General features: G+C 44.4%; 3 protein-coding genes across 4 annotated transcripts; 2 read left to right on the top strand and 1 right to left on the bottom strand.

Moving 5' to 3' along the window:
* Positions 1-128: 128 nt before the first annotated feature.
* Positions 129-6,993, bottom strand: KBTBD4 (kelch repeat and BTB domain containing 4). 2 transcript variants are annotated; one of them, XR_001555620.2, is made up of 5 exons: positions 6,856-6,993; positions 4,924-5,544; positions 2,302-2,408; positions 553-1,755; positions 129-433 (listed from the first exon to the last, which is right to left on the bottom strand). XR_001555620.2 is itself a non-coding variant. In XM_015864443.2 (4 exons), the coding sequence occupies exons 1-4, from the start codon at positions 6,872-6,874 to the stop codon at positions 895-897; spliced, it is 1,608 nt and encodes a 535-aa protein (XP_015719929.1). In that variant the 5' UTR covers positions 6,875-6,993; the 3' UTR covers positions 129-894. The 2 variants fall into 2 exon arrangements, 1 of the variants encoding a protein (XP_015719929.1); XM_015864443.2 differs by having other exon boundaries at positions 129-1,755.
* Positions 6,994-7,003: 10 nt separating this feature from the next.
* On the top strand, positions 7,004-11,012 carry NDUFS3 (NADH:ubiquinone oxidoreductase core subunit S3). Its single transcript, XM_015864448.1, has 7 exons — positions 7,004-7,132; positions 7,206-7,274; positions 7,644-7,741; positions 7,995-8,144; positions 8,986-9,111; positions 9,490-9,609; positions 10,765-11,012. Exons 1-7 carry the CDS (start codon positions 7,087-7,089, stop codon positions 10,930-10,932), a joined length of 777 nt encoding a protein of 258 aa, XP_015719934.1. The 5' UTR covers positions 7,004-7,086; the 3' UTR covers positions 10,933-11,012.
* A 123-nt stretch (positions 11,013-11,135) lies between these two features.
* On the top strand, positions 11,136-18,525 carry FAM180B (family with sequence similarity 180 member B). The gene is made up of 3 exons (XM_032445119.1): positions 11,136-15,742; positions 16,847-16,926; positions 17,220-18,525. The coding sequence occupies exons 1-3, from the start codon at positions 15,676-15,678 to the stop codon at positions 17,661-17,663; spliced, it is 591 nt and encodes a 196-aa protein (XP_032301010.1). The 5' UTR covers positions 11,136-15,675; the 3' UTR covers positions 17,664-18,525.
* Positions 18,526-19,763: the final 1,238 nt, after the last annotated feature.

Below are 19,763 nucleotides of genomic sequence, written 5' to 3'. Positions count from 1 at the left end.
CTTATGGCCACTTATTTCTTGGAGCACTATCATTCTCACTCACACACAAGCGATGGGCTGAACCACGATCCATGGAAGGCTCTGTAATACTGTACTGTACTGTAATACTTGCAGCCAAGAAAAGAAAACTTTGTCTCAGCAGAGACTTTATTCAGATTCTTACCCAAGGGGTTACAGTGCCAATAGAGAGGGGTAGGAGGAAGTGGTCTTAATTCCATCTTTTACCAACAGTATGTTATGATTACAGGTGGGGGTTTCCTGTACAGTAAAGGAAGCCAATGCTCATAAGAACAATCTCCTTTATGCTTGGTGATGACAGAGCAACAAGCAAACTCCCAGTCTGTTACCACTCCTCTAGGAGAAGTGCTGAATAACGCAACCTACTTGGGGTCAGCTCTGGAATCTGTCTGCTGTAACTTTCTGCCAGTCTCTCCTGCAACAGGGACACAGGAACGTTTAAGTGGGGACATCCCTGGAGGACAGACAGCACAAATCTAACTCTGCGACTGACAGCCGCAGCAACACGTATTCTCCCAGGCAGTTAAAACTTACCGTCTGTGCCAAGGATGATGTCCTCCATATGCTATAGGATTTGTGGACGGGTTCCAAGCTAAAAAAGCTACTTGCTGTGGTTTGGGCCTCAAACACAAGCAGCTTATCGTCAAGGGATCACAGTAATAGCATTTAGTCCATCTGAAATCTAAGATGCATCAGTTCAGCTTTAATAGTGCTATCTAAAAGAACAGGCCTGTACTTCCTCTGTGCAGATGGGCTCTTTACTGGATGCTGTGAGCTTGTAGTAATTGGGACTGGTGCTGAGGGTGGTGGGTACGTCTGATCTGTGCAGCAAAACACCATTGCTGCCTGTCTTACTACTGGGCCTGTTCTTCCCCATTAGGCCAGGACAAACTGCAGGTTAGTGAGCAGCACTTTGATGCCACTTGTGACTGTTACAACAGAGGTGGCTGGGTTAAGTTTAAAAGTATTTGCATCGCCCTTTTTATAGCGGTCTCGAAAAACGTAGATGCTGCCATTGCAGCTGGCAATCTTCCACAGGGACGGTACTGAGCTCCAGGCATCTGGCAGGCACAGCCGAGTGAAGCTATCCAGTAAGGGATTATAGCAAAGCAGCGAGTCCCCCTCAGCTACAATGAACACCACATCCTTGTGGACAGCAGCATGCATGCGCCCTGCAAAAGGCAGTACGTATGGTTTCACGTGGCATTTCTCCGTGTTGGTATCATAGCACTGTATAAGCCTAGAAGGCTTGGTGAAGAAGTCCAAGTCATTTTCTTCCCCGCCCAGCAGGTAAATGACACCGTTAAGATTTACACCTGCAGCCCCAGAGACAGCCACCTCCAGTTGGCTGGTCTCTGTCCAGACATTGTCTCGCACTCTGTAATATATGACAGCATTAGAGAGAGTGTCTTGCAGAGTTTTGCCCCCAAGGGAGTATATTGCATCCTTGCTTGGCACGGAGACAAGAGTGTGCTGAAGCCGGTCACGGGGCAGAGGGGCACACCATTCCCAGTCTATAGTTGCATTGTTGCATTTCCACATGCGTCGTGGAATGGAGCCACCGACAACGTATAGGTCACTACCATGTTTGCAGGCAGCTGTAATCTGGTGACACAGGCTGTTCTGGCCACTCACACTGATGGAGTCATCATCAGCACAATGCAGAGAGACAGCGAGTGAATGTGTTCGTGATGACTCCTTTCCAATCAGGTAGATGTGAACATTTTCTCCGATCACCTAAGAAACAAGGAATTTATCAGTCTTAGCAGAACTAGACCTTTTTACACGAACATCAGAGATGATTTTTATCAGCATTTTGGGACCCACCTATGAGCCTGAAGCACGCACTCTGCTTCCCAAGCCATGCTGCTATCTTAAAGCATGCACTCATATCTGATAGAGCAAAGAATCAACAGACTTCACTGGAATCTTTGTGGCTGCAGTTGAGCGAAGGGCTGGTCACATCGCTGATGGAATAACTATTACAAAAGGAATGCCAAACATTTCTGAATGGTCTTCCAAAGAACTGAGCATCTGGTAAAAAGTTATTTGTGGCAATGCTCTGACCACCAGTGAAAGCTCCCTCAGCTTACAACTGAAAAAAAGAACAAGTCAGTGGGGTTGCTATTTGTAACAGTGAATGTGTTCCTCATACAAATACCATGAGTTTCAATGGCATTTGTGCTTTGTAACTTTCAAATCACACCTGTGAGCAGAGTATACCCTGCTTTGGGAAGTGCGGAACTACTGAGCGTCAGCCTGGAAGAGAATGTCTTTTTATACCTTCAGACTTGATCGCAGAGTCTCTGAAAAGCCTGTACGCTCCTCCTTGTTGAAGTTGATCCATGTTTCTATGGCAGCCGTTGGATTCTGAGAACATGGAACGCCATCTGTGGTTTGGGGACAGAAAGGAATTTATGGTATCTATAGGTACAGAGGAACATCTTTTCCTGCAACTCCTTCGCCCCCTCCCACCACAAGCCCTACCTTCTAGAGAAGGAAAAAAATACAGAGGTTTGTACATTTTGGCAGGCATGATGAGCAATGGCAGCCAGACAACTGCATGAAGTTTCCTTGTTTAAGTATTAGGAGATAAAGCTGGTAACTCTAAAGTGTTTCGGAGAAATTTTGACAAGAATTCATATCTAAGAGGAATGGAGCAGGGAAGGGGACCTGCACTGTCTTGTGACAATGAAAAACATTACCTTAATTAATTAAACATTTAGGCATAAAAATTCTCTTATTTAAGATTGTCAGCATTTGCATTTCTTGAATCACTGACTGGTCCTAGAAACTTATCTAGCAAAGGTCACCTGCAGGAATTGTTGTCTTGAGGGTCAGCTCTCTGGCAGCGTTCAGAGAACATCCCTGTCACTGCTATCCCGTTAACATTTGGAAATCCCCCATGAGCTACTATAGCTTTCTTTAGCAGCGTGACACTCGGCGTAACAGACTGCATCAGATTTCTACCAGTTTGCAGGCATAACTAAAAGTTCCTGTTATACCACAGACTACTGCATCATCACCATCATCAAGATACTATTTAGAAAGTATTGCCTTGTAGTCTGAAAGTCAGCTAGCTGCTCTAACACTCACATAATTAATAGCCTGTGTTCATCAAGAGGCTTCCCATTTAAAGAGGCTCCTCACTTAGCAGTTTGCCCTCACAACAAACCCTGAATTCAGCCATGTTGAAGGCATCCTACAAATTCTAACTCTTTTTTTCTCCACACTGAAAGGGACAAGAACAAGGGAAAAAAGAAAAGCAAGTATTTTGACACTATTCAACAGTAAAAGGCATTTCTGTAGGCTAGCTGTTGGATGTAGTGGTTAAATGGAAAAACCTGGATTTTAAAACTGACCATGGGGCACAATAAAAGGTAGGGTTAACAACTTATATCTAATGACATTTATTTTAATCCTTGCTAGTAATAACTTCTTCTATTTAATTGTACACTGACTAAAGAAAGAGCAATTGCAGAAGTTCTTCCCTACCAGCAGTGAGAGGGTATTTCAGCTCTTAAACTGTTTTCAGGAGCTAAGTTTGACCATAAAAACTAAGTAACATGAATCTATATATGGAAATAAATGACATGGAAAACAAATTCTTAAGTAATTATTTTACTTCAGGTCCACAAACATTAAAGGTCATAGTCCTCTGAACTATGATTACTATGCGGAATCGTTATGAGGACGGGCTAAAGGGTGCTTGACCTCTATAGCTTCATTTCATAGTCTCAGTATTTTGTTTTTAATGAAGTCACAACTTAGTTCAAAAACTGTAGCCAGGGATAGTTACCAACATTACCTGAACTCTTACCATCATTTTTTGAGCTCTCAGTACATATTCTGAAGGGGTTTTTGACTCTTAATTTGTTTAATTGCAAAATAAATACTGCAATTCTGCATTGCAACATCTGTAAAGACTCAACTTTAGAGGATACTTTTAAGTCTCACCCGACAGATTTGTTAGTATTCCAAAGAAGCCAGTCATGGCAGGTTTACTGTTATACCAGCACACAAAACACTGACACACAAAGTATTTTACTTGTTTACAGAATTATTTTCTAAATAAATCAAGAAAGGATTTCTAAATGAAGCAAACTGAAGACCCGAGTCCAGCACATCTAAATGCATGAGCTTCTTCTCTGTTCTTGCTTCCTCTAACAGTCATATGTACAAAAATAGAGTAGTGACTGAAGCACCAGGAAAAAGTTTTAATGTACTGCCTGTAGCTCTGAGGGCAGCAGAGAATCCTAAAGGGCTGGTGTTGAATGAAGTAAGTTGTTACTGTCTTGACACATCCTTCACAACACTAAGTCATTGCATCCATTACAGGTAATTACTATATTACCTAAGATGTTACAATGCCTCTGTGTCAGTCAGCTGAGCGTCTAACCTTAATAACCCTAGCAATTATATAAAATTCTTAATAACACCAACAGTCTAGAAATATGGCCTGTGTGCTCAAGCCTTACAAATGTTGACTTGCACTGCAATGTTAAATGACGAAGAATTAAAAGAAAAACATGCTCATAAGATGTTTATTCTGTAAGGCTTATTGGTTTTATTTTTAATGCAAACAAAAATAAATGATGTTGAAAGCTACTATGTTATGTTTAAAAACCTGGGATACTTTCCATCTGTTGACTCAGAAACTGCTGAGAATTACCAGCATTCTCTAAGTCTCTTTATTTATAGCATAGATCCTTCATTTCCACTGACAGTGGTGGTTTTTTTTTTCTGATTAAATTATCCGGCCTGTTTTGCATTGCTTAGCTAAGCCTCTGAATAGACAGTGATTATGAAAGCTTGTATCTTTCCATCTGTTTTATCCCCGCTGGACTCTCAGACTCAAAGTCTCTTCCCAGATGCAGGTCATGGCTGGTCTCCAGCACTCCTTACCTGTAAGGATGTCTGTCAGCAGGCGAAGAGGCAGGTGCAGGAACTCTTCCGTGTCTTGCAGCTGAGACAAATGTGACTTTGCACAGTGTTTGGCCGCCGTGTAGAGCTCCATGTCACTGTGCTGGTCTGCCAGCCACATCACCTGCAGACAGTTCCTGACCTGCACTGTACGGGCCAGAAAACGGGAACATTCTTCAAAAAGGGCAGTCAACTGGTACATATCTGCCACTTCATAGGTTTCCTGCAACTCCTCGGCCCTCAACTTTACGGTCCCATGGTAAATATAGTCCACAAGGAGCTGAAAGACACTCTCACTAACATCCTGCAGCTCAATCACCCGGTTGTGAGCCTCTTTCAGGTTTGAAGTGAACATGGAACGAAAAAAGCAGCTCTGAGCTGAGAGGACCAAACGGTGCAGCTGGAATTCTTTGCCTTCCACTGATATCGTAACGTCAGCAAAGAGCTCATCCTCCAAACACAGTTTCATAATCCCCTGGGCCACGCGGCCCGAGTGCGAGCGATCAGTGAAGGTGTAGTTAACAAAGTAGTTCTCTTCAGCAGAGGAGCCTCCAGTCTCTTCTGACGAGTCCATGGTGCCGCACGGATCAGACCTCCAGCAATCTGTAAAATCACAACGATTAAAAGGCTTTCTCCTTCCACTAACAAGATTACGCAATCCTTCAGGATACGGGGAAAACCAAGCGTGTTGGTAAGCAGCCAGCGTATTTCAGACACCGAACAGAAATAGCACAGCCAGAAGCTTCTGCTTGAGTTTCAGAAACTAAAACAACTCAAACAAATTAGAAGTTGGCGTGATTAAAATTACAATATATACCCAACTCCCAGTGAGCACAGCATCCCAGCACAATCAGAAGATTTGCATCTTTCCACAGCTCATTTCACTGGCACAAAGAAATACTTGCAAAGCCAAGAAAAGCAACGCTACTGCTGCTGGGCTGGGTGGAAGAGAAAGGGGTTAAAGTATCGCAATGCAAAGATCAGTTAATTAGCATCCAATGTGTTTGAGTTTTTGCAACGCATCGAGTAAAGTGATTTTGTTTTTACCAAAAAATCTGCCAGGCACAACCATCAGTCCCTCAAGCGAAGTATACGAGGTAACTGATGGCCATATTTGCTGATGTGCCACTCATTTTCAGCATACAAAACAACTTGCTAGATGCCGTTAGTCACCATTTCCTAAGTGACAAGGAGAACTCGGTCTGCAACACTGCTGAGCAGGCGACAGAGATAACTGGCAGTGTTCCGAGTTGAAGAAGCTTCTGACCCAGCTAAGGACTGCTGCAGGAAAGGGGCTTTAACACAGCTCCTGGCAGCATTAACAAACGGAGGCCTGTTTGCATTCCCTCTAGTTCTACACCTCGACTATCCAACTATGGTGACTGAAAGCAAAACTGAACTGATTATTTCTGCACGTGATTTCCAGTACATGATTTCTCAAACGCATGACTTCTCTCCAGGAGATTAATGGTTACTTTCCCTGTTCCCATGCCTTCAAACACTCCTGCTCTTGCATCAGCCCTGCTGGTGCAGGACGGCTCCTCATTCTTCACTGACGCTTTGTTCACAGGAGGTTGTTCCCCATCTCACGGGCTGGACAGGTCCCTCCCATCTTGGACGGTCTGTTTTAAGCATGACCTTTGTTGTACAGCACTCATCGGACCGGCTGCACCATCCGTGATGCTCCACGATACTGAGGTCGTGACCCAGAACAGCTCAGCCCTACACTTCCAGCATTAGCGGGTCCGAGCCCGTCCCGCAGCGCTCCCAGCCAAGCACCAACAACCGCAGCCCCAACCCCACGGCAGGAGGGGCCGCGTCACGGGGAAGCGTCAGCAACGGCTACAGACCGCGAGGGAGTACGTGGGGTTCACAGCAACATAACGCTCAGAAACAAAACGGTGCGACACCCACCTGCGGCTCCTCCCTTCATGCCGCCTCGGCCCCGTGCTGCCCCAGCGGCTCCCGCTCGGCCCTCACCCTGCGCCAGGCGCCGCCAGGCACTCGCCGCTTCCGGCACCCACCCGGAAGAGCCGCCGAGCGATCCCAGCGCGCTTCCGGCTCCCGGGGGAAGTAGTTCGGTGGCGGCGAGTCCTTCCGCTTCCGGTCCGTGCCCTTGCCCGGCCGTGCTGCGGCGGCGGCGGGATGTTGGCGGCGGCGGTGCGGGGCCTGGCCTGGGCCGTGCGGCGAGGTGAGAGCGGGAGGTAACAGCTGGGTAACAGCTGGAAAACAGCTGGGTAACAGCGTGTCCATTCTGTCCTCAGCTGGTGCAGGCCCGGCGGCGGCGGCGGTGCAGACCCGGCTGGCGGGGGGCTCGGCCACGGAGACGCGACGTAAGTGAAAGGGGGGCTGGAGGGGGGGGCTGTTTTCGGAGGGCTGTTATTCAGGTAGCTCAGTTATTGAGGTGGTTCTCAGTTATTCAGGTAGCTCAGTTATTCATGTGGCTCAGAGGCAGTGTCCCTCAGCCTTATGGTGTTATTTTGATGTCGTTTTTATGATAGCAAACTCTGCACTGCGTTGTGCATGTATTGTATATTTAGCTTCAGGTTTACCATGTGTAAGCTTTATGGGATGCCTGAATCTGCCTTGCTTCTGAAAGAGCTACTGAGAGACTGAGAGTGGTTAAAGGGATTTTTAAGGAGGTGCTGAGTGTTGCTGCTCTTTCTGTGACGTGCCCTGCTGGAATCTGTTGTTTGCCGTAGCTACTGTCAGACCGAAAAATGAAGTGGAACAGAAGCAGCTCTGTGCATTCGGGGAGTATGTGGCTGAGATCCTGCCCAAGTACATCCAGCAAGTACAGGTAGGTGCTCCGCAATTAATTGTTCTTGCTGGGAGGCAAGGGACGGCATGAACACACCACCTGTTAGATGTCAGAAGCTGTTGTGTGGAAGGGAGATGGTCAGAATTGCATGAAAATTACAACTACTGTTGAGCCACTTTCTCTGATGTCATTGTGTCTGCTGTATTGTGTACTCTGTATGATGTGCTGCTGGATTCTGTGCAGCGTTCAATCCTGTTAGCACGTGCAAGTTCCCTTTCATCCTTTTCATCAGGTGACCTGTTTCAATGAGTTGGAGCTTCTGATCCATCCAGATGGGATTATTCCAGTTCTGACCTTCCTCCGAGATCATACTAATGCCCAGTTCAAGTCCTTGGCTGACTTGACTGCTGTTGATGTCCCATCTCGGCAGTACCGCTTCGAGGTAAGAACTGCTCTGAGACACCAAGCTCAGAGAGTTTCACAGGTGCTAATGGCCATGGGTGCTGTTGCAGCTAGAACTGGATTTTGTACTTCACACACACAAAAAAGTCTGATACTGCATGGATTCCTAGTTAGGCTTTCCTGTTCTGTTCTGCTAGAAGTCTTTTTGTGGGGAGTGGTAGTAGCTTGTTTTGGTTTGTTTATACAAAGCCTTCTTTCTGGCTTGATACAATCTGGTGCTCTTCCTTCTTCCTCCTGGGCCTGTCAGCTGCTGTTAACACAAACAGTCACAGTTTTCCTTAAAATCCCATCAATCTTCTCCTTAACAATTCTCCTTCCTCTGTCCAATTTGGGCGGATCATCCTTCAAATGGGAGAAATGATGTAGTTTAATTCCCAGCAAGTTACAAGGATAAAGAAAAGTAACTGGTTTATTTTTCCCCTTGGTTTATCTGTGGTAACAAATTTAACATTCCAATTGGATCACTGGATACTCAGAGTACTTGGTAGCTGTTTTCTTTGAGACAGGCTATTGTCAAGTGTTTTCATCCCTCCAGTATTCTCTTTCTTTAAGATTTACTGTTCTTCATTACTTTAACTCTTTTTCAATAATTGATGTTTTATAAATCCCACATACTTTTTGTTACACTTCTAAGGAAGAGATAGTGCATGGGACTCTCAGTTACGGTGCCTTTCAGTGCCCAGCTCCTAAGAGCTGAACATGATTTTGCTGAAAAGGAGTATTTGAAATGGGCTCGATGTATCTTTGCTCAGCCTGTCCTATATTGCAAAGAGACCTTCAAAGTCCTTACAAGCCCAATGCCTTCTTGTACTCTGCTTCAGATTGTTTACAATCTCCTGTCTCTGCGATTCAACAGTCGGATCCGTGTGAAAACATACACTGATGAGCTGACACCTATTGACTCAGCAGTGTCTGTGCACAAAGCAGCAAACTGGTATGAAAGGGAGGTGAGTGCCAGCCTACCTGGGAGCAGCCTCTTGAGGGGGGCTGTGTTTTCCTGATCAAACTTGATACTTAGGGCACTGAGAAAGAAAGAAGCGTTTCACTGACTTCTTATTCTGAACAGGGGGAAACAAAGGTGTTTGGTTGTTTTTTCTTTAGTTCTTTTATGACTTGCACTGGTAGTGCACAAAACCAGGCAAGGAACTGAAATCCTGTGGATATAATAACAAAGGGTACTTTGTTCAAAGTAAGAGGAGCCTGTGTTAGGCTTGTTTGTTTTCATGGTTAGATTGGCCTCCAGGTGACCTAGTGAATCGTGGAGGTGCTAGAGAGATTAGAATGGAGATAGACAGTCTAATTCAACTTGTCTCCCTTTCATTTAGGTTTGGGACATGTATGGTGTTTTCTTTGCCAACCATCCTGATCTAAGGCGAATCCTCACAGACTACGGGTTTGAAGGCCATCCTTTCCGGAAGGACTTTCCACTCTCTGGTTATGTAGAGGTAGGAGATGCATTCATGTCTGAAGTTATAAAATCTCTGAAACAGTCTTATCTGAGTTATACAGAGATGCTGTTGCTTTATAATCTTTCATCTAAAAGGGAGCTAAAGACATTTAACTGGTGCATTTAACAGCAAGCTGTACATATCTTCAGCATCTGAAATCATCATATGTATCATCTGCAGTAAGGCAGCTCCTAAAGATAGGAACAGTGAGCAGATTTAATGTGCAGTGTGCCACAGACACTTCCTTCTTGAGTAGAAAAAGTGCTTCTTTTAGCATGAATTTTTCCCCTGGAAAACTGTTCGTGCCTATGGAAGTAAACGATCAAACTGATCTTTATGCACCTGCAACTCTGCTTTGTGGAGTTCTTGTAGATCCAAATGACAAAACTAGAGTTTAACTATTTATCTATTGTTTACTACTGTTAAATCACAAGTGAAATGAGCCTAGTTTCAAAGTTTCTGTATTTGCAGAAGCATTTGTATTTGGTGCAGCTTTGAGATTGTGCTGAGTCTCAAGAAGAGACAGTGAAGTACTGTAGGCAACAGATGGTTCTGAGGAAATAGAAACAGTGCAGTCCTGTAAGTGTTGAGAAGGCAGCAGATTTGGAGATCTGGAATGACATAGTAAGGATAAATCAGTCCTACCTAGTATTCACCCACCCTTGCCCTGTGTTCCGAATGTTATGCTAAGAAGCACAACTGAAACCAAACAAGCTGACTTGATGGCAATTCACAGATACTCATGAGAGCAGTCCCCACCTACGATGGAATGGATGGACCACCTTACTGCAGTGACTCAGGAGAACTTCCTTTGCCATATGGCAAACTAAACACATTATTCCAAGGAGACTTTGTATGGACTGTAGGCTAGGTACTCCTGATTCAGAGTGGTTAATCAGGACACCTTAGGTGCATGGCAGGAAAGAGATCAGTATTTCTGGAGAATAAAGAGGTCCTGGTTTCATCTGCAGGTCTCCTCTTTGTGAATTAGGAGAACTAAAGCTGTGGTAGAGGCCTGTGTTTTATCCCATCCATGGTACAATAACAGAGGTTACTTGTACTAGAGAGTGATCTTGGTCATTACCAATTACATCCAATGGCAGAGGAGGCACTGGAGCTGGATGAAAATGACTGTCCTTTGCTCTGCTCTAGGTGCGGTATGACGATGAAGTGAAACGGGTAGTGGCAGAACCTGTGGAGCTATCTCAGGAATTTCGCAAGTTTGATCTGAATAGCCCCTGGGAGGCATTTCCTGCTTATCGTGAGTCTCCAGAACCCTTGAAAATAGAAGCTGGAGCCAAGAAGGAGGATGCAAAATAGCAGCATTATGGAGTGGGTGCATGGCACCATCCATTCTGTTCAGATGTAATATTTATAGTAATAAAAAAGATATGAGACTACTGTTGCCTGTCATGATCACATAAATTGTTTTTTCCAACCTAGATGAAAAAACAGAAGATGAAGGATGTTAATTTACAATCCTGGTTATCTAACTTCGAGCTCCAAGATACTGGATTGATCATTTTGGCTTGGAAATTGAATGGAGTTCAGGTATCTCCTGTGACTAAGCTCCTTCAGATACGTGGCTTCTGTTAGCTGTCCCTGGAGGCTTAAGTCATGACCTGAGCCCTTACTAGTACAAATTTCAGGAGACTCCTGAGATGACTGTGTAGCTTAAATAATAGGAACATTTCATCTCCGCAGTAGGTTCTGGGAAAACTATAATAATGCAGCAAACACTCAGAGCTCGTGTATAGGATTCTGGACCAGCTGTTATTAGGGCAACACAAGAAGCACTTGATATCAGACCATAAAGACAGTGGAAGTACCTGCACTGTCTCTGGGAATTCAGTCTATGTTGTGCTGGCAGTTGCAGGTAACCTCTCACATACTACTCCTTCATGCCAGCTTTCTCTTTGGAGTTTAGCAGCCTTTACTTTCTCCAGCTTCTTCAGACTGTGGTTTTCCCTGCAGCCAAAATGTTTCTCTTCCCTTGTCCTGTAGACAAAAGTGTGTGCATTTTTGTCACCCTTCCAATTATTCTGAGCTCTGTGACATAATAGCATTACCACTACCTTTGCTGTTGTGGAAAATCTTAGCTCTCCAAAACAAGAAAATAAATAAGTATCTTAGTTTCTGTCCACCCACCAGCTGTTGATATTACATTACAGCAGTCATCAATTTATAATGTCTTTTGTTCATCATCCAAAAAATGCATAACAGTTCTGCACCGGAAAGCTGACTGACCTCATTAAGATCTCAAATCTATTGTGTAAGAGATTTTGTGAAGTAACTCACAAACTGTAGAGATTATCTGAATCATTCCAGTACTACATAAGGGCTTTTTAAATTCTAAGATCACTAAACAAGGTGAGGCTGGATAAGGCCTTGGGCAACCTAATCTAGCAGTGGTGTCTCTGCTGATTGCAGGGGAGTTGGACTAGATGGCCTTCAGAGGTCCCCTCCAACTCTAAGGATTCGATGATTCCTAAACAAAACAGGAGTTGGGAAGGCCAGAATATGGGACAGAGAAAGGGACTGAAATAATTAATTCACTTAAAAAAGGCAGCAAATCATTGCAACTAGAGTATGACCTGTCAGCAAGAAGAGCTGGACTGTATGGTAAGAATCAGGTTTCTATGTTTGTGTTCACCCTACCTTTGGTAAGCATGAATTTCTTAAATTCTTTTTTCTTCCTTAATTTGTTGCAGGCTGTTGTGGCCAGCAGTGTTTGGGATGTGACTCAGAACAGCATTCTCTAATTAAAGCTGGTAGCATTTGCCATTATTATTAAAAATTACAACTCTTTACATGAAGAAAAAAAGGAGAAAGGAACAGAAGTCAGCAAAAGTTCGTTATAAATAATTCCTAGGTCCCCTTAGGAGCTGCCAGTGTTTGAGCTGATTAAATAGGAAATGTCCATTTAATCATTTCTACAGTATATCCCACAGCTGGTTCTATTTTCTGTTGCACCAGGTCCCTTGCGTGCCAATGCTCATTGCACAAGACAGAAGTGCATAGCACCACATCTGTTACTGTGAAAATTATTAATAAAGAATATTTTTCCCCTGCCCACTATGTTCTTCATTACCCATCTCAGGGTGCTTGAAGCACCATGACATGACTTATGATGTATGTATCACAGTACGATAAGTCAGATACTGTCAGTGACAAAACCACCACACATGCTTGTGCAGAGGGAGAATTTGACTGACAGCATCAGACAACGCACTGTCAAGTTAGACAAAATGCAACATTTGCTAAAGAATATGCAGAGTCCAAGCAGCCAGCCCTGTGGGGACAAGCACTGACTCCAGCAGGTCTTTAATATGTGGAATATTTACTAATGGACCCAAATCTCTTCTAATTAGAGAAGTCTCAGAGCTTATAACGAGTGCAGTTTACTCACCCAGACATACTATCCCAGAAGACAGGAGGGCACACAGCCTCACAAAGTGCTTGCATAGGAACCTGCTTGCTTTGGGGTCATTGTGGCTGGTGGGCACTTGCTTCACACTGGCAAGGCTGTTATCAGCATGGTCAGACACAATGTTGTTGTCAAAATCCCCTGTCACTGCCTCCATAAGGCTGTCAGCTCATTTGCCTACACAGGATATTCCAAATGTAGGAGGACATTGGATGAGGCACATATGTGCAGCAGCTGACAGAGAGATGTCCTATTCACAGGAAACATTTTCTTAGATCTGAATAGAGTTTAGGTGATGATTCACAGTCACCATCTTGAGCTTCCTCAGCTGACTATGTTTTACTGCTGTTTTCCAGAACACTGGCATTTCTCCCTACAGCAATGCAAGCAGCCTCTTCTCACTGCTCATGTGACTGTTGATGTATTAGGGTATCCACCCCCATTGCAGCCACAGTCTGTATGGGCTTCAGGGCTTCAGGCCCTGACTTAGCATTTCTGCTATAATGGTGAAGAATCTTCAGAGCAGTGCATATAAGGAGTGTCTGAGGTCATTTGGCTTGTTCAGCCTAGAGAAGAGGAGGCTGAAGGGAGGCCTTGTGGCAGCTCCTCATAAGGGGAGAAAAATGAGCAGCACTGATCTCTTTGTTAACAGTGACAGGACCCAAGACCTGCATTGGAGATCAGGCTGGGTATTAGGGAAAGGTTCTTCTCCAGAAGGCGGATGGGCACTGAAGAAGTACCACAGGGCAGTGGTAATGGCCCTAACTCAGAGTTCAAAAAGAGTTTGGATAATGTTCTCAGACACAGAGGCTGAATTTTGGGTGGACCTGTGCTGAGTGAGGAGTGGGACTCAATAATCCTTGTAGGTCTTGTCCAACTCAGGATATTCCATGATTCTGCAATTCTATATCTTGTTTCTCTTTCCCACCTTCTAGATTCAGGAGGTCATTGTGGAAATGCCACCACCAGCCAAGGTGCCCCTGAAGTAATCTGACATTCTGAAACTGCTCCTATGACAGATGGCATGATCAGAGGGCATGTGGAGGAGCTGTACCGTGCACATTCAGCTGTGAATACCTGGCAAGGACACAACCCCTCAGGAGGAACAGATGCACCACCTAATGTTGCATTTGCACAGGCAGAGGCTATGTTCAACTGTCAGGAACTCCTGCTTGCTTCGGAGCACATCCCATATAGCTACTGCTGGTTTACAAGCACCTAAGGCACATGTTTATCCTCACCACAGCTGTCTTTCTCTGTAGGATAGTGAGGCAATTCTGCAAAATTCCCCCAGCTCAAGGCAACAGACATTACCTTTGCTACCACCTCCTACCTGCCACTTGATCAGTCATCTGAATGCAGCCTATGGGCCTTCTCTCTCCTTCCTCCCACCAACATGATTATCTTTTTCTAGATACTTCAGCTGCATGCAGTTCCTAGGACATATTCCTGTTGACAAAATCAAATATAACTTATGCAGATGTTGGTCAAAGTCCTGGATGACCACTTTGTCAGGTATTACAAAGCCCCACGGATGCATCCTGAAGAGAGGTTATTTCATGTCCCAAAAGATGCGGGATTGCTTCTTCTTTATTTTGGCAAAGTAACTTCTAGACAGTTGTGTGAATGCAGTGGGTTTTAAAGGATTCAGAAAGCACACCAATCTCACTGCACAAATAGGACATCAGAGTCTATATCTTGAGTAGCACATTATTTACAGTTTAATAAAAGATATCTCAGAATAAAGGGATATGACTAAAGCAGCAGCAGCAGAAAATAATGAAAACTGAAAGAAGCATCGTTTAATTGTAATACAGCCAAGGCTGTGACAGAAATACAGGCTTTACTTTCATGCAAATGGGGGACAGCTATCTTCTGCAAAGGGAATCAGATGAAGTTTCACCTAAGTAATTCACAACACCTAAAGCAGACCTTGCTCACTGTAACCCAAAAGTGACGGGAAAGGATGATGAGGTGCTAAAGCCTGACTGGCTCTGATCCCTGCTGTTTGCTAGGTCAATATATCGAGTATCCCTTCCTGAAGGTTTTTTAGGGAGCTGGACAAGTAATGTTTCTTCTGCCTGCTTGTATATTTTGGCTGCTACAGCCCTAGAATGAATCTGCCCAGACTGCTGGCCTTATCTGTTTGTGACACTTCTGGATTGTTTGCAGATTTTCAGACTCAGTAAAAGGGAAAACTGAACATGAAGCCAAAGGAGTGGGGACATTCCACGGAGATAGAACAGGCACTGTGCAGAGGAGAAAGAGACCAAGAAGTCCCCCCTTCTTCAGAGGCAATCACATGTGTTAAAAGTTCTTAAAACAAATAGCTTTGTATAATTAATTGCAGTGGAAAATCAGTCTTTGGAAGAGAAGCGTAAATAATTCTGCCAAAACTAAAACCATCAAAGTCTTCCAAGTTTCCAAAATACGACAAAAAATATCCTTTGGGGTTAGTAAGTTCAGCTGCAAGGCCCTTCCCAGGGCTGCAATCATAAACACTGAAAGGCGGATCTATTCTAGCAGAGGCTGCTGGGATCAGAAGCAGCCAGGAAAGACACCACGGCAAACAGCTTTCACTGCACACCCGGCACAGTCCGCAGAGGGGATGTGAACCATTACTGGGCAAGGCTGCTATGGCCCAGATGCAGCTCAACACCTGGCTGATCCTGTGCATGTTCGCTGGATCCCAGAGGCTGACAGGTAGGAAGTGCACCTGTTTGTTTGTGATGTAGCTTCTTGGCTTGGCAAATATTTGTGGCATTCCAGCAGTACTACACTTGGCCTGTTTCTTCAGATATGATCAAATGCATCAGCTAGCTGTGCTGATGCAGGAGAGGGCGTGTTAGCTGGCATCCTAGCTGGCTTTTGTACAGCAGGAGAGACATTAATGCCTACCTGCAGGATGAAGACCTGCTGCTATTTTATCTGCAGGTTTTCTAGATGCTTTTAGGGGAAAAGAACAACTGTGACATGATAAAGTAAATAAGGGATTTTCTTATTTTTTTTTTTAATCTCCAAATTACATTTATCTTATTATTTCAATAAATTATTTGTTATGCTTTGGTTATATTTATCAGAAACAGTAGTTTTGTGGCTACTGTGGTCACTGACTTTACAAGCCAGTCAGATGTTTCTCATTAGAGGCTTCTGTGAATTTAGTGTATCAATTAGCTGAGAGGGGAAGACCAACAAGGACATTTTCATAGGGCGTAAAAGCTTTGCTGGCACGTCTACGGAGGAAGAGGAAAGAGCAGCTACATTCCAAAGCTACAAGTGGCTCAGATAGGGAGCCTGCAGCTGTGCAGAGAAACAAACCTCAGTCTGTGGAGACAGCAGTACACAGGCAGCTTGTACATCTCCCTGAAAAGCTTTAAAAAATATGGAAAGCTGGAAATAGGGTTTGGTAGTAGTCATCACGCACATGCAGCATTAAATAATTTTTCTGCTTTTCATAAGCACCTGCTGACCTTAACTCTGGAGTACTCAGTATATATTCTCTCTCTTAACATAGAAAAGCCTTCCACCATGAAAAATAAATATGAAAAGAAGTGTCAGAGAGCTTACTAGTTTATACTGGTTTATATTTAATCTTTCATGGAGCGAGGGATCCATAGAAGGGATTCTTGGCTCATGACTACACAGATCAACATGGAGAAGGGAGGAGCTGCAGCCTCCATCCCGCAACCCTGGACAGAGGAAACATGCAGCTTAGAAATACTGAAGGCTTAATTGACAACCAAATGATAGAAATAAATAGGAAGGACCGTGATCTTGTGGTGTCCAACTCTGCCTGATGTCTTCCAGATGAACATCCTTACAGCAGAGATGGTGTCAGCGTCAACCCACCCCGCCGTGGCCCAGAGGATGCCGACGTCTTGTTAGAGGTCTCCTGGGCATTGGGGGCCTCTGAGCAGAGGCACTGCTAGTGCCTGTGCTCCCATCTGCCTGCACGTAAAAGCTCCTGTGTTGTGCACTGTTCTCACTGTATTTTGGGAGTGCCTGGAAAACACCTCAGAGGGGTGGGCTGGTGCTGGGAGATGCAGGTGGGAGGCGAGGCCCAGATGGGGCCCTGTGGGGAAGCTGAGGCATGGGGCCAGGCAGAGAAAGGGTGTGGTGCTGGCAGTGATGGAGGTCGAACAGGCAGCTTTGTAATGCACATGCTGCTCTTCTCTTCTAGATGCTCTGGGGAAGGCTGGACATCGAGGCCAATGGGACGGTCCAGCTGCGGGATGAAGAGCTGGCCTCCCTGCGCCCGGCACGGTGGTTCATGCAGGTCTTGGAGGGTGAAGTTCCCAAGACACCGATGGAGATTGAGCAGCATCTGAGATATTACTCACAGACTGATACCCCTTTGACTCTGACAGAGTTTGACCGTCTGCTTTTCACCAGTGTTTACTGCGCCTATCAGATCCGCTCAGTTCAGGGTCTGGATAAAAATCTCTGGATCCGCTTTTTCTCTCAGCTAGTTGATGAGATCTTTCGTGACCTGTGCAAGGGGCTCTGCCCTGCAAATTCCACCCTCCTCCTGGCTTCCTGGCCCTGGAAGGAGAAACCTTCACATTTAGCATCGCTGAAACAATTTTATCGCTCTAACCTGGCCAGGGCTAAGAGAGACACTTAATGAGGGAAACTACCATGGGAAGGTGTGAATCTGACCTCAGCTGCAATCTGGGCTGTTTCAAGTGCTGGCAATCTTTCCACATCGTTCTGGACCTTGCAGACATACGCCACATTATACACAACATTTTATTTTTAGATAGAACAGGACATAACTAAAAATTGCATCTCACACTTTCCTTTTTTTTTCTTTTGAGTGGGCTGGGCTGATGTGGGCAGTGCTATTTAGAAGTGTTATCCATCTTGATTGCTGATGCTTTCTAGGGAGATGTCCTGGCAGGTTTTTTCCAGCATGTTACACTGGTGTCTTAGCAGAATTTATCTTGAATAATTCAGCTCGGTGTCCTCTATTCTTTCTGTGGTCTCAGCCAAATGCAGTCTCTTTTCTCATCTCCAGTAATCAGCTAAGCAGATGCTGCTGTGTTTCGCAATACAGGTAGTGTGTTTAATTTCAGCTTTCTGGTTATGCAGTTCACATTATATGTACCTGAAATAATTTTCCATCTGTAGTGTTTGTTTTTCTTAAAAGATCGACCTAAAATGTATGTATTCTACAAAGCTTCCTTGTATTGTATATTATATTTACATATGTGTACTGCTTTGTGTCAGCCAGCAGTTTGGAATACACTTTTTATATCTCATTTAAATTCCCAAGGATAGTGACCTAGTTATTTCTTCAGCAGATCTTACCTCTTCTGAATTTCTTTTTCTTACTGCTATGGCACTTTACAAGACAAACATAACAACCACACAGTCTTTATCCTCAAAATAAGAAACATAATTGTTTTATAGAATGAGATCGTTAACCTTCTCCACCTTACACAACGCTGTGTGGAATTAAATAAATGTGATTATCTGCACAAGAAGGTTTTGATTTTTTGTTTGTTTCTATTGGGTTTCCTGCTGCCACATTAATTTTGAGTATTTGTTGCATGTGCAGATGGTGGAATCTGTAATTTTCATTCTATCAATACATTCTTAATTTTCCATGCTGGAAAAGGAGGTGTATGACATTCAAAGAGGGAACTGCCAGCTTTTGACCTAGTTTATTTTTCTCCAAGCCACTGCTGCCCAGCAGATGGAGAGACAAAATAGTGAGACGGGAATAAGAAGCCTGGGAGGAAGAAGACACAGAGAATGGTTTTAGAGGTCAGGTTAGGGCTACAAAAGGCTACAGAACAGATTTACACCATTCACTAAGCTTTTTTTTCCCCCCCCCGAGGATGTAGGTGGAGGGACAACGATTATCACTGTCTTTGAAGTATAGATTCTAGGAAGCCAGTGTCCTATTTCAATATTCTTCTGACACACCACACACACACACACACACACACACACACACACCCTTTTTTTTCTTTAATGTACCTCCAGACATCCTTTTCCCAAACATACCCTCAGTCTTTAATGTCTATGATGCATATGGTGCGATAAAGTTAGGGAGTGCTTGCAAACACATACAGTTCGAGCACAGAATGGCATTAAAAGGCTGAGCTGGGATGCAGCAGTGCCTGGAAATACTGCCTTACTGCAAAATGCAAGGTCGGAGCTGTATGAATGTCTGGGTAAAGGTCCAGGGGTTGGCTTGGTGACTCAGATGCAAGCGTATTTGTTTGAATTCAGGTTGTTGTTAAGGTCAGCTTGAGGGCTTTGCTATTTGTTGAACAGACTACAAATTAAACTCAATTAAGCTCAAGGGTCGCCACACAGTTCCAGGCATGTTTAAGATGGTGCATTTCTGCAGTGTATTTTAGGAGACAAACCAGGGTTTAGCTGAGCTTAACTGCAGCAGCACTTCACCGCACTGCGCTGAAGCTTCCAGCCGGCTGGTTTCCTAAATCCCAATTGCTGCCTTTTAGGAACATACCAGTGCCCTCTACAGCCACAGCAGTCCCACTGCAGCAGCACTACGGCTCGACGGAACACAGCCCGGAGGAAACCACTGGAAACACAACTGCTGAGCATACCACTTAGAGGTAATTTTGATCCCATTTGAGCTAGGTTACCAGCATGGCATAAAGGTTAGCCATATCCTTATGTTCAAGGAGCTCATTTCTGAAGACGTTAATGTCAATGCATGGCACAATACTATTCACATATAAGTCAT

This window comes from Coturnix japonica, chromosome 5, assembly GCF_001577835.2.
Source record: "Coturnix japonica isolate 7356 chromosome 5, Coturnix japonica 2.1, whole genome shotgun sequence".
Taxonomy (NCBI): domain Eukaryota; kingdom Metazoa; phylum Chordata; class Aves; order Galliformes; family Phasianidae; genus Coturnix; species Coturnix japonica.
Note: the sequence above shows the minus strand (reverse complement) of the source record. Positions and strands in the feature narration are given on the sequence as shown.